Source organism: Glycine max, chromosome 15 (assembly GCF_000004515.6).
Source record: "Glycine max cultivar Williams 82 chromosome 15, Glycine_max_v4.0, whole genome shotgun sequence".
In the NCBI taxonomy this organism is placed as follows: Eukaryota; Viridiplantae; Streptophyta; class Magnoliopsida; order Fabales; family Fabaceae; genus Glycine; species Glycine max.
The window spans coordinates 1,139,499-1,153,149 of NC_038251.2; the positions used below are offsets into that span (position 1 = coordinate 1,139,499).

The window sequence follows — 13,651 nt, forward strand, 5'->3', positions numbered from 1 at the left end:
TTTGGGAAGAAGAACACTGGTATATGTAGTCATGGTATTGGTATGAGAACAAATTTATCTGCTGACCAAACAATGACTAATACAAACTAGAGTAGTTAAAAGAAATCTCAATGAGTTGATTATGTTTAACTTTTAAGCAAAGGTACAAGGCAATGATAGGCAAGTAAAGAGAAAATGATGAGAAGCAAGGGCCTCCTGTAGCCTCTTTAATCAACTCATCCGGTGATCATTACAGTGCATATATATGTTCAAGAGTTACCAGAAGGGAGAAAACTCTGCCTATTCCAGCAATAACTCACTGAACTATGAAATATGGTTCTTGTTAACAACCAGCACACAACATAATTTTGCATTGCAACCATCCATAGCACAAAGAAATCCACACAGGAAGCTGTTTGTAAATAAAATTATTCACAGTATCTCTCCACAAAGTAAAGAAAGCGTGTTATTTGGACAAAAGCAGACCCGTGAGGAAGAGATCGTGGTAACTTGAGTCAGGAGAGCTCTCTGCTGAGTAATTACAAGTTTTCTCCAATTCCTCCCCTACCAAAATTTCCTCTGATCCACATTCAAAACTGCAAAATGCTTTCTCACCTCTGCAAGATATACAATATATTACCACTGGCGCTTTTGACTTGACTGAAGTAACAGTAGCTTAGAGAAATGTTTGGGACAAACCTGTATCTATAAATGCCTTCCTCCTTTACTAATTTCTTATTACATGAGTAACAAAAGCTCAAAATATTGCCAGAAGGATAAGGGGCTGATCCATCTGAAAATGCAGGAACTTGAGAAGAGCTGAAAGCAGGCTCTTCCTTCTTGTTGAACTCAGTGAAGTCATTGTTGTGACATTCCAAAATGCAGTCGCCAAAAATATGTGTTCTCTTAGGGTTTAGACCATGAGAAATTATACAGGTATAATCCTCAGAAAGCTCTATCTCTCTTGCAGAGAGTGAGCCTATACACCCTTTACTAAAATCAATGGAAATTGGAAGTGAATTTGATTTAATTTTCAAACAATTATCAACCTGTGAACCTCTGCTTGTCAGTTGAGGCAAACTCATTAATGCAGATGTATTTTCTACACCTAATTCATTGATTCCCATTTTGGAGTTTTGAGTTGAGTTGATTAATGAGGAAGGGCTAAAGGAATCAGGCAAAGAAGTCACAGTACTTTTGAAAGTTTCGGATTCCCAATTGCCATCTTTCTTTCCAGAGACATCATAAAAGTTTTCCAGTTCAGATTTGGGAATTGTGGTTTCAGAAGGAAGCGAAATTACACAGTTTTTTGGAAAGGAATTAGATTTCAAATAAGGCGCAAGGGATTCATGGTTTTTGTTTGAGAATTTAAGGATGCCAGTTTTCACCTGTGGTCCAAAAATTATACCTTTCCTCTTAAATTTACCAAGGATGTCATTGTTAAGTTTGGTTTCATTAGCAAGAGAGCTTATGATGCCAAGGCCTACTTTACTGCCATCAAACTGCTTCTTATGCCCAGTTTGAAACGATGGTCTAGAAGACTTGGCACTAAACGGGTTGCTAAGATTTGAGAAGAGTCTGCAATCCAGAGGAGATGTAGGGCTCCAAACAGATTCAGAATCAGGCAAACCTTTAGCACCAACCCCCAACCAAGAACCAGAGGTATGGAAAATTGAGAAACTCTTTTGTGTTGGGCTTAATGCATCACAAGGTAAAGAGAAATTGGAAGAAGAATCAGCCATGAGATTACAAATCTTCCAAATATGATCCTTTTCCCTTCTTCAGCATTATCCTAGTGTCCCATTCCTCTTAAAAGGATGAAATCATCATTTGCTTGCTGCATCAAATTCAAAAAGCTAAAGAAATAGCATTGTATTAATTCCCAGACAATAGGAATCATGACCAAAGTTCACAACAACTAATCAAAGCATGAAAAATTTGCTTACTGATTTAGCCACTCGAAGAGTTTTTGTTTTTCTATTTTTTCCCCAAGTACACAGATATTATAAAAGGAAATGGAACTTGCAAAATTTGGCAACGATGAGCAGTAGAGCTATTACAAATATTAGCAAATTGTTAAATGCTTTTCTAGCCCAAAAAAGAAAACAAATCTGCAAATCTATTGATATTTTTGCAACTCAGTTAATATCGGAGTGAGTATTAATTTCCATTCCAAATAAAAGTGATATTTGCTGCACAAAGAGCAATACAAGAATCTAAATTTCCATCTGAAGTGATAAATTTAGAATGATGAATCTCATGACAATTTTAGCAAATGATGAAATAAAAGCTTTTCCAAAGACATCCTGGATAACATAATGCTTCAAAACAAATTTGGAACAAACAAATGATGGGTAATGATCAGGATTATCGAATTTAGTAAAAAAAAAAAAGGTTGAAGAAACTGTAATAGATACATTTTGGAAGCTCCAAACCAACAAGTCAGATTTCCAGATGATACCACAAACACAAACAAACACACAAATTTGCAACTCCTAAGAAGCACACCACAATAAGATATCTTGGTTGCGATTGCGAAGTTTTTTTTTTTTTTAAGTATTCATCAAACACAAAAAATTCAACAGTGAAATCAGCTTATACAGGATCAAATTATTACCCAAAACAAAATCTGATCGAGCAATCTAGCAAAAGCTTGAAAATGGTCTCTGATTATAACCACAAAAAAAGAAAATTTTCCTTTCATAAAAAACCATTACACATTCCCAGAATGCATCAGATTGGTGAGAAGTAAATGCAGACAAATTTAGTGTAAAGCGACCTACTTTTTTCAATCAAAGAGAAACCCAAATGCGGAAACCTTTCCGATGTACTACTCTCTCTTTCTGTCTTTCTCATCTCACTGTTCTCATCATTGGGAGCTAGAATACAAATACGTATAATCCTTGTACGCGAGTATTTGTTTATAGTATTTATTAAATAAAGGTTTAATTACTAATTTATTCTCTCCCTATAATTTGAAAATAATTTTTTTAATCTTATATTTTATATTTTAATTCTCTTTTACCTCATATAATTATATTTTAATTCTCTTTTAATTCTTTTAATTTGAAAGTCATTTTTTTATTTTATAATTTATATTTTAATTCTTTTTTGATTTCTATACTTTAAAAATAATCTTTTTACTTCCTATATAACTTATAGAACCTAAAAATGTCACTTTTAAATTATAGAAATTACACAAAAATTAAAATATAAAATTTGTAAATTATAAAAATAAAAATAAAAAATATAAAAGATAAAAACTAAAACAATATAATTATAAAGATTATAATCATGAAACTCTAAGATCAAATACTGACACATGAATCCAAAAAAAACTTTTTTTAACATGAGATCACAAGTACCATAAAAAAACACATCTCATTATTAATACTACGAGACTATTTCATGGTATATAGAAAAACCTTTGTAAATGTAACCTTGTCTCTTATATGAAAATAATCTTGTTATTTACAGTATATTGATTTTTTTTATATTACATTATATTAAATTTTAAAAAAGTATATAAATAATACTAAAATAGTAAATTTTTTTCAACTTTTTCTACATAACATTAAATCTAGTCATCAAATAAGTCATAATCTAGTCTAGCATAACTATTATTAGTTTATCTCTGGCAAACAAAATTACATTATTAAAAGACTCACATAAGTTATTAATTACAACATCACACTTGGTGTAAGTAGTATATGACAAATAATTTATTTTTTTATTAATATTAAATTATGTAGGATAAAAAGACAGTGTAAACATTAAATGTTAATGGTAAAATAAACAAAATACAGTATTAACTATACTGTACTTCATTTAATTCTTAGATAATCTTAGATTATCTAACATTAAATTCTAATTGATTCAGTAAAGCAAATAATTTATTGCAAAAAAGAAAAAATTAATTACTAGAAAGACAAGTAAAAGAATAAACTATAAATTCTAAATGTTTAAATTACGCTTTTTATTTTAAAATTTATACTTTTATTTTTATGTATATATATTAGAACTTCAACCCAGTAAATAATTTTTTCAACAGTTATAACTTATAAACATCTAAAATTGAGGCTTAAAAAAGCTGTTTTCTCACAACAATGTTTTTTTATTTATTTATTAATCTCATATGCAAAATCTAATGTGAAATTCCCTGAACCAATGAGTTTTTTTTTTCTTAATGTGTGTAATACTTTAATTAATTGGACACGTGCCTTCCTTGTTGAGGTTGATTTGGGAGGAGTCGGCACAAAACAGAAGGACAAAGGAAGAAAGCTGAGCGGGGTTCAAAAAGTAACTGACCTATGTCCACAGCTTCTTATTTTGTGTGGGTCCAATTAACAACGTAACAATGAGAATGGGGCCACAAAACAACAACAAGGTAAAAGTTAAATAGGCTACTATAAATGACCTTAAAAAAAATAGGCTACTATGTGGAGTACTATATTTCATTTAATCTAATTTAGTATCTCGTATCTTATAGTATTAAATTCATATTATATAATTTATATAAGTAATTTTTTTATATTATTTTAATGTATTATTAATTATTTATTTTAAATTTTAATATATATTAATAAATATGTCAATCAATATTTAAATATATTTTTATATAAAAAAATACTTTAGAGAATAATTATTATTGAAGGTGTCCTTGCTAACTATTAACATAAACAATTATGACATTTAAAATTATTTAATTATAATTACTATTATAATAAATAAAAATAGTTAACAAAGGACACCTTCAATAATAAATAAAGATTTTAAATATTTATTTAAATTAGTAAATTATTTAATAATATCATTTAATATTTTTGAAAGAAATAAATATAAAATTATTATGGTACCATAGAATCAAACATATATATATATTATAGATTATTTAAATCCGTTGTTATTAGGTCAACTCTAATGTATCATTTATGTTCAATTTTTTATTTTTATAGGATAAAATATATTTAACTCTATGTTTGGGATTCACTTTTGTAAAATATTTTGTCTTCAAAAAATTAAAATTTATTATTATTTTTTACTTAAAGCAAGTTAGATATTTAAATGTACATGTATGACTTTTTTATATGGACTATACGTGTATAATTAATATAAAAAATATCATATTTTTCATCAATTATATATATAATTAATGTAAAATATTATATTTATATTAATTATATATATATATATATCCAGTACATTTTAATTTTATAAGGATATAAAGCAATACTAAAAATTTTAGAAGGGAAAAATTTCAAACATTTATAATATTTATAAAGGAAAAAGTATATTTTAACATTTTATATATTATGTGAATTTATATATTTATATTCAAATTTATTATTTTTGGTTTAATTAAGCTAGATGTATCTTTTAATGTATTAATTTATAAATTAATATATTAAAAATATTAATTTAGCATTACATTTAATTGTGAAAATTGATAATAATAAATAATATTATTATAGATGTAAAACATTTTTTTAGACATACTTTCTACAATTGATCAAATTTTATTAAAAATTACAATATAAAAGTTTTACATAAAATTTAATTTAATTTTTTATCTTCAAAATTTAATCAAATCACGCACGAAGCATGACGTAAAATTTTCCTGCAGATGGGATCGAGATCTTGGTTTTAACCATGCGTCCAAGACCAAGAATGGTAGGAAAATAATAACAAACTAAAGTTTAAAAAAAAAATGAAATAATGGAACCCAACCCATCCGGCTCACGTTAGCAACAAGCACCTTCTATCTCTGTGGAACTTGTGATGTGCTTCGCTAATTGACAGTTTCTTACCGTCTGTTTGCAATTCCACGCTTTTCATTTCCCCCAAATTCCGTTCCCTCAGGTAATCAATCACAATCTCCTCATTTTACTCCAATTTGATGTTATTGCTTTTATCTCATGAAAATTGGATGCACATGTTTCTTTCTCTGCTTCAATTATTTTTCCTATTTTGCATTTTATTCGATTTATACAAGCAAGATAATTGTGAATTAATCCAGGACCATGCAATTCATTTCAATTGGAATAGAATATTATAGTATACAATACACAAAGAGGGGTTGTTGTTGATTTGTTGGTTAAGGCCTTAAAGGGGATAGAGATACCACTACTAGTTCTGTCTGTAGCTTTAGTTTCCTTGCAAATTGCAACTGTGACCTGTTTCTTAATGGATGGCATTGAGGATGATGCAAGGTATCCCCATAACCCATATGGTTATGGTTATCAGAATTCTCCATATTCCCCCCCAGTTGATACTGAATATGCCCATGATGATAATGATGAAAATGAACAAGAACAGTTAGAAGGGGATGATGAGGTTGATGTTGATCAAAGTAACAATCTTCAGCTTCCCCAAGAGGATGCTGTTGATGAAGATGGCATGTATGGGGGTGGTGATGAAAATGATGATAACCATGATGATGATGATGATGATGATGAGGAGGAGGAGGAGGAGGAGGAGGAGGAGGTGGAAGAGAATAAGCAGATTGATTATTATGCCATTAAGAGTGAAGATGAGTTAGAGTGGCACCCAAAAAAGCAAAAGCTAAAGAGTTTGATTTCGACCTATGAACTCGCACCTCGAGTGCCAGCACCATCATCAGTTGCAGCTACTGCTCCCACGGTTCCTAAACCATCTTCTGGGGGTAGGAATTCACTAACTGACTGGACTGAGCAAGAGACTTTTGTTCTTCTTGATGCATGGGGTGATAGGTTTCTTCAACATGGAAGGAAGAGTCTTCGATGTGAGGAATGGCAACAAGTTGCAAAAATGGTATCACAAGTTTCAAAAATTGAAAGGACAGATACTCAGTGTAGAAATCGTCTAGATACATTGAAGAAAAAATACAAGAAGGAGAAGGCTAAATTTCCAGATAGTGATGGTGGAGCTTGCAAATGGGTTTATTTAAAAAGGATGGATGAGCTAATGTCTTCTCCTCCGCAACAAGCTGGTCTCTCTTGTGGTTTAGACTCAGGAGAGTATGTTTTTATGAACACCAGAGTTCATTTGAACCATGCAAATGGGTTGGATGAAATGAAGGATAATCCTGACAATACAGAATCTACTGGCGAAGAAGATTCTGATGGGCCTCAAGCAAAGAAAAGAAAGAAGAGAAGGGGCAGTGGCGAAGCTTCTTCTTTCAGGTTACTTGCTGATTCCATTCAGAAATTCAGTAAGATATATGAGAAGATAGAAAATAGTAAAAGGCAGCAGATGGTGGAACTGGAAAAGATGAGGAAGGATTTCCATAAAGAGTTGGAAAGGCAGAAGAGGCAGATTTTAGAGAATCTGCAGTGTGAGATTTCAAAACTAGAGCAGAGAAATGATGAGAACAATGATTCTGCCGAAAATGGTACTTGAAATCTTATGCATTGTAGTTTTCATTGTTGTGTAAGAAACAATGTAGACTCTAGACAGCTAGTTGTATCATTTTTGAGGCATTTTGCCCCTTCTTACCAGCAATGTTGCATTTTACTAGAATTAGAACCGGATAGCCCAATCATGTAATTGTTACCGAGTTCAGAATTGTGCTCAATGCCTGTCTGGTCTATTGCTTGACTTTGGTATATCATATTTATGAATAATTATAATGTTAGATGATATGAATTACTTCTAACTGAATCAGTTGACATTTAGTATGTATTTTTGGTTATTTAACATGTGATTGGTCCCAGTTCATTTTGTAACAACTTTCATAGAAAAATCTCATACAAATAGATTCATTCCCAATTTATCACGAACTTTACGTCAAGTTTAGATGGATAATGTTTCTACACTTTTGGTAATCTCCGTGGCATTCTTGTCAAACCCATCATCACTATAATACTCATGTGAAAGGGGGTCAACTAACCTTTAAATTCGAAAGTCACCTACAACCTATTTAGCCATAGAGAAACGACTCTATATTATGATCCATATTCGGATAACTTCATATGGTTTTACATCTTTTTGTCATATATAATATCAAATGACTCTGCCAATCCCCATAGTTGAATTCAAATTGGGAAAAAAAGAAATCTCATACAAATGGAGAAGTACATTGACATATCTGGTTCTAGGTTTGACTTGAAGGAACTTTCGGACCTAAAAAAAATTGACTTTATGAGTAACTTTAAGGCAAAGCAAAGTGTTATTATCTTAGGTCTTAAATTTTTAACCTATCTAAGAACATATGTCAAAACTATCTGTGGTTTGACATATGCATACGGATACTTTTTTTAGTTGGGGCATCATTAGGACAGGGAAAAGACATCCGACAGCTACTATCAAATGATAAATTAATTTACAACATCGACAAAAGCCTTTGTCCACCATTTTTTCAATAGATAACGTGTTATATCTGTTAAATTTGGACCATGAAAGAAGGTGCGATGAGAATATGACTTGCAAAGAAGAATATGGTCTGTTATGAGAAAAACCCTTAAACGGAAAGTTTGCTTCTATCAGAAGGTGGTTCGTGAGTTTAGCTCAACTTTACAAAATTGACTTATAAGATGAGGATTACTCTCCATTTATATAGTCTATCTTGACACTATTTTCATTCGATATAGAATTTCAATATATCTCATTTTTCCTCATAGTTCCTCCGTGATGTGGGACTTTCACCACACTTTCCCCATCCTTTCCAATAACAGAAAGAAAAGCATGTTCTGAAATATATAAACATACTCTTTTAGTTTTTTTATTAACTGTTATCCCATCCATTTTGTAAATTTTGTTTTCCACCGAGGTTCTCACTTCTGTCGTATAACTGATTACCTCTTTGAGGTGTTTCATGGATTCCTCCGATTGACACACTTACACAGGCAGCAATGTAAAGAGAAAGGCCAGTTTAAAATATATTTTTTCTTATATATTTTCCATCCCTACAAATAGTGAACATAAACGTAACGGAGCCATAGAGTCCAACAGTTTTAACATGTTGTGGATTACGAGATTCAGAGTTCTACAATGGTCATAATTATTCTCTCCACATGCCCCTCGCCATGCATGAACCCATGTGAGCATGTGGAATGTCCCATGGCCATGCTAGCTTTTAATTGTAACAAGTTTGCAAATTGATGCTCTACCTTGTTCTGGAAAATACGAAATTAGTGTTTAGGCTTTTTTGAAGCCGTCATTCGATGTCTTGAAAAGGTTTTTGCTTTTCTTATTATTGCTAAAATATCTTAATTAAATATTTAGAATACAAAAAATTGTTAGTTGCTACTTATCTTATAATTATTGACTTAGTAAACTTGGAAGTTTAAACTTCTTGAATTTCTAAGGTGCTGAACAAATGTCTTCGCAATCTATCTTTTGCTACCAATCTTTTACTTATCGAAACCTTCGATTCAACTTTGCTTAACGTGCTTTTCTCATCTTCTGGAAAGGAAGGACTACAATGCAATTTTATAAAACTTAACACCTTACATTTAAGTTTTTAAAAACTTATAAAAAAATTAAACTATTAATTTTAGTGAACCACTGACGGTCCAAAAAACACAGCCATGTCAGCAGTATTGTGCAAAAATCATTTTCCCAGTTATTTTGTAAACTTTAAACACGATGAGGATCTGAGTCAGAATACGACTCGAATTTGTGCATGTTCCTCTTTTTAAGGCAAATAATATAGTAATAAATATTGATAAATGAAACAAACTCATTTTATTTAAATTTAAATGTGACTAAGTCTCGAACGGATGATTAACCTCCTAATTGGACTGGACCGAAACTTGTGGAGATATCCTATTCCACGGGAAAATCATAATTACCTTAATTATGGTAGTTACCAAAAAATTGTCTCGTTGCATATTTCTAAGCTCTAAATATGAGTTTAATACTCAACCATCTATTAAAATGCGAAATGGACTGCATGCTGCCTCAACATTAGAATTTTCTTCAATGCCTCAATATCAAACCAAATATGATGTAGAAGCTGAAGCAAATGCTGTGTATCACTCGTCGTTCACTACCATTCTACCAACATAATCGCCATGGTTGCATTACTTGTGTCCGCTCTTTATATGTTGCAAAGATAGAGCAAAATGATAATGATAGTTGCATGACACCATGAGTATGGGTAGACATTGTGCAGATTTTGAGCTAATAAAAAGTTAAGCGGAATTTCATCGTTCTTCAATTAACCATAACAAGGATGTGTAAATAATCTGTTTCTATATGTATCATTACTCACAATAAAAGAGTTATACTATTAGTATTCGTACAACAATTTCCTTTAACACTTTATAATATTACTTTTCTATTTCTCTTCTATTACATGTTCATCTTTTCTCATATTTCTTTCTCCACCCTTCTTATCTCTCATAATTGTAAAAAATTGCAAGACATTGTTGTGAAAAAATAATTTCTCAAATAAAAACAAGTTTTCTGACGCATACAGCATATATCTTAAAGGGATGGGTATTATTAATTAATATCATCAGAAATTTCCTTATTCAGTTGAGATCTACTACATTTTCAAGGTTTCTAAACAAGAATACATGGAACACTTTTTTTGTGGTTTTTGAAACTTATACAGAAAATTGGTTTTTTTCGTTGGTTGTTCCTAAACCTTCAAAAAATCCAAGGTATTGATTAATAAATAATAAGCAATGACAGAGTCACTCTAAAAGGTAAAACCAGATTGCTCTCATGACTACCTTTTTACAATCATCAACCTTTCCGACTGCCTCGATTACTGAAGAGTAGGCGATGAGGTCATACTGGAATCCTTTTGAACCCATTTCTTGCATAAGCTTTGCAGCCTCTTCAAATAGACCTGCTCGGCTAAGACAACCAAGAATAGTATCGTAAGAAACCGCATCTGGCTTATTAGTAGAGTTCTTCATTTTTGTAAACATTTCCAAAGCACGCCTAGGAACACCTGTCCTAGCCAAGCCATTTAGGATAATATTATGAGAATTTATATCTGGGGTGCAACCATTTTCTTCCATAGTTCTAAACAAGGAGAAAGCTTCATCCACTCTTTCTGCCCTTACCATTCCAGTCATGAGAGCATTTTACGCATAAACATCGGGTGCATCCAAGTGTTTTCATCTCATTAAACAGATTGATAGCTTCATTGAGTCTCCCACATTTTCCAAAATGCTTAATCATTACAGTATACACACGAGCACTTGAACATCTGCAGTTCTCTTTCAATTCCTGGGATAGCTCATTTGCAACATCATAGCATTTGGCTACTCCAAGGGTGTTGATCAGGCTGCAGTAGGCAGCAGGACAAGGTGGAAAGCCTTTTTCATCCATCTCCTCAAGAAGCAACAAAGCCTTCTCTACTTGATTTGTTTTGCTGTAACCATCAATGAGAATAGAAGAAGTAAATGAGCTGGGGAATATTCCATCTTTTTTCATCCTCTCAAACCATGAAGAAGCTTCAGAAGGAGAAGCTTTGGCCTCAAATAAAGATTTGATAATGGTATTATATGTCACAACATTAGGTGCACAATTCAGCAATTTCATTTCATCAAAAAGCTTAATAGCATCTCTTAAGCAATCTGATCTTCCCAAAATGTTAATCAAATTATTCATCAGAATCACATCAGGTTTACAACCATCTTTCAGCATATTCTTGTATATCATGTATGCATCTTCAACCCTCCTAGATTTTCCCATCCCCCTTATAAATTCTGTATGAGTAAAAACAGTTGGGAGACACCGCCATGCTCTCATCTCCTCGACTAGGCCAAAAGCTTCTTCGACCCTACACCCACCTTAAAGTATATTTCCATTAAGGTTGTATAAACTTTAGCAGTGGGCTGCAATCCATTCTCCTTCATCTCAGCAAACAATCTAATAGCAGAGTCATCACGGTTTAGTTTTGCAAATGCTGATGTAAGTGCACTATATGTAACAGTGTCTGGGAAACAATGCCCTTCACTACACATTTCATTGTACAGCTCATGGACCTTTTCATGATGCCCCTCTTGCATCACAGAGTTGTAAGTGCTCACCGTAGGTCTGCCCTTGCGACCCTTAACCTGGTAAAAGACAGATAATGCCCTGTTGACCATGTCTTGTATTGTCTTCCACACTTCACCAAACATCCTATGTTCATCCAAGCAGCGAATCAGGGCCATATAAGTGGTCGAGTCATGTTCAAAATTCCTCCTCTTCCCGGCCCACTTAAAAAACTGAACCTTAACACTGACCTCAACACCTATCTTAAGAATCTCGCAGCCTTTTCTGCATCAGGTCCCCATTTGAATATTTTCAAAATCCTAATGAATCTCTCATCCAATGTCCGAGAGTAAGGCTCCCTCCTCAACGCTTGTCCTCCTTTCATGGGAATGTTATGGTGATTTCCTTCATGGGAATCAGGCAAGCGAAGCATTTGGACAATCTCATTTTCTGCTAGTTCAATTTAAACCTCAATCAAATATTATTATATGTTGCATAATCAAACAAATTCAGGTGTCACTTCATATACAAAAAACAAGGAAATTAAAACCAACAAGAACAATTACATTTTAGCGAGTGAGTAGAACCTGTTTGTTTTTAATCTCCGAGAGAAAGGAGGAGAAGTTGATATCCTCCTCGTTGTTGTAGCAATGGTTCCAGCAAGCATCGTTGGATTCGTCAAAAACTAGCTTAACTGCAACTTGTTGGATTACCCGATCTCTCTCATTTTATTTTATGCGAGCAGCAAAGCATGAACTGCAAGAGCACCATTACGAACCAAAGTACCCATTTGTTGATGTATTCGCAAGTCGCAATCTTCTCTTTCGTTTTTCACACCGTCCACCAAGCAAATAGCCGAAAGCCAATTGGGCTTGTGATTTTTATCAGCTGGGCTCGTTAGTTTTTTTTTCTTGGTCTTGTAATTTCATTTCTTTAAATTTTAGTTTTTATAAGTTTATACATTTTTTAATTTTGATCATGATTAAATATTTTGTTTATTTTTAATTTATTTAAGTTATCATTTTTCAGTTTTGTTACATGTAAGTGTGAACTTATAATAAAATAAAAAATTAGAATCTCAGGATCAAAATTAAAAAAATAAATTTATAATAACTAAAAATAATAAAATATCTTACAAAAATTCAAATTGTAAAAATACTAACTTATGAGAACTAAAACTAAAAAAAAAAAGCTTACAAGAACAAAATGAAAAAATGTTGATATGAAAATATCAGGAAAAGACATATTTAAGTCTATATATTATTAAATTTATAAAATAAATAATTAAATCATTCAATGTTATTACAAGAGTTTAATACTTCTATAATTTATATTTTATACACATTCAAATTCTTCTCCCTTTTCTCTCTTATTTAGTAAGACATTTTCTGATAAAAATTTGTTTTAAACACTTCTACTGTTCTGCAACAAAACTATTTTGTACCATGCCGAAGATAACTCAATTTTTACTAGTCTAAATTTAAATTTATTGAAAGGCATAAATGTTTTTAGCGCAAAGTAAATATGTCTACACTCGATGTAATCTATTGAAATATTAACATTTTTTTTTTTTACCGAATTAACAGATTGTTCAGAATTATGGTTTGTTGAATCGGTGCTATAAACACACGACTGTTACAGAAAACCTGCTTGTTGAATTTACCGTCCACGTCTCAGGGCATATCTAAACCCAATCGCAGAATGAAATGGAAGACAATTCACAAAACAACAATACGAGATTGAACAAAATGAAAAA

General features: G+C 31.9%; 2 protein-coding genes and 1 pseudogene across 4 annotated transcripts; 1 reads left to right on the forward strand and 2 right to left on the reverse strand.

Annotated features, from left to right (window-relative positions):
* Positions 1–2,869, reverse strand: LOC100816165 (FCS-Like Zinc finger 10). 3 transcript variants are annotated; one of them, XM_006597086.3, is made up of 3 exons: positions 2,763–2,869; positions 679–1,835; positions 1–596 (listed from the first exon to the last, which is right to left on the reverse strand). In XM_006597086.3, the coding sequence occupies exons 2-3, from the start codon at positions 1,719–1,721 to the stop codon at positions 446–448; spliced, it is 1,194 nt and encodes a 397-aa protein (XP_006597149.1). In that variant the 5' UTR covers positions 1,722–1,835; positions 2,763–2,869; the 3' UTR covers positions 1–445. The 3 variants fall into 3 exon arrangements, with proteins under 3 accessions (XP_006597149.1, XP_006597151.1, XP_006597150.1); XM_006597088.3 differs by having other exon boundaries at positions 679–1,816; positions 2,763–2,848; XM_006597087.3 differs by having other exon boundaries at positions 2,597–2,847.
* Positions 2,870–5,647: 2,778 nt separating this feature from the next.
* LOC100779629 (trihelix transcription factor ASIL1) lies at positions 5,648–7,567 on the forward strand. Its single transcript, XM_003546893.4, has 2 exons — positions 5,648–5,838; positions 5,996–7,567. The coding sequence occupies exon 2, from the start codon at positions 6,163–6,165 to the stop codon at positions 7,354–7,356; it is 1,194 nt and encodes a 397-aa protein (XP_003546941.1). The 5' UTR covers positions 5,648–5,838; positions 5,996–6,162; the 3' UTR covers positions 7,357–7,567.
* Positions 7,568–10,382: 2,815 nt separating this feature from the next.
* On the reverse strand, positions 10,383–12,873 carry LOC100780163 (pentatricopeptide repeat-containing protein At3g16010-like; annotated as a pseudogene).
* Positions 12,874–13,651: the final 778 nt, after the last annotated feature.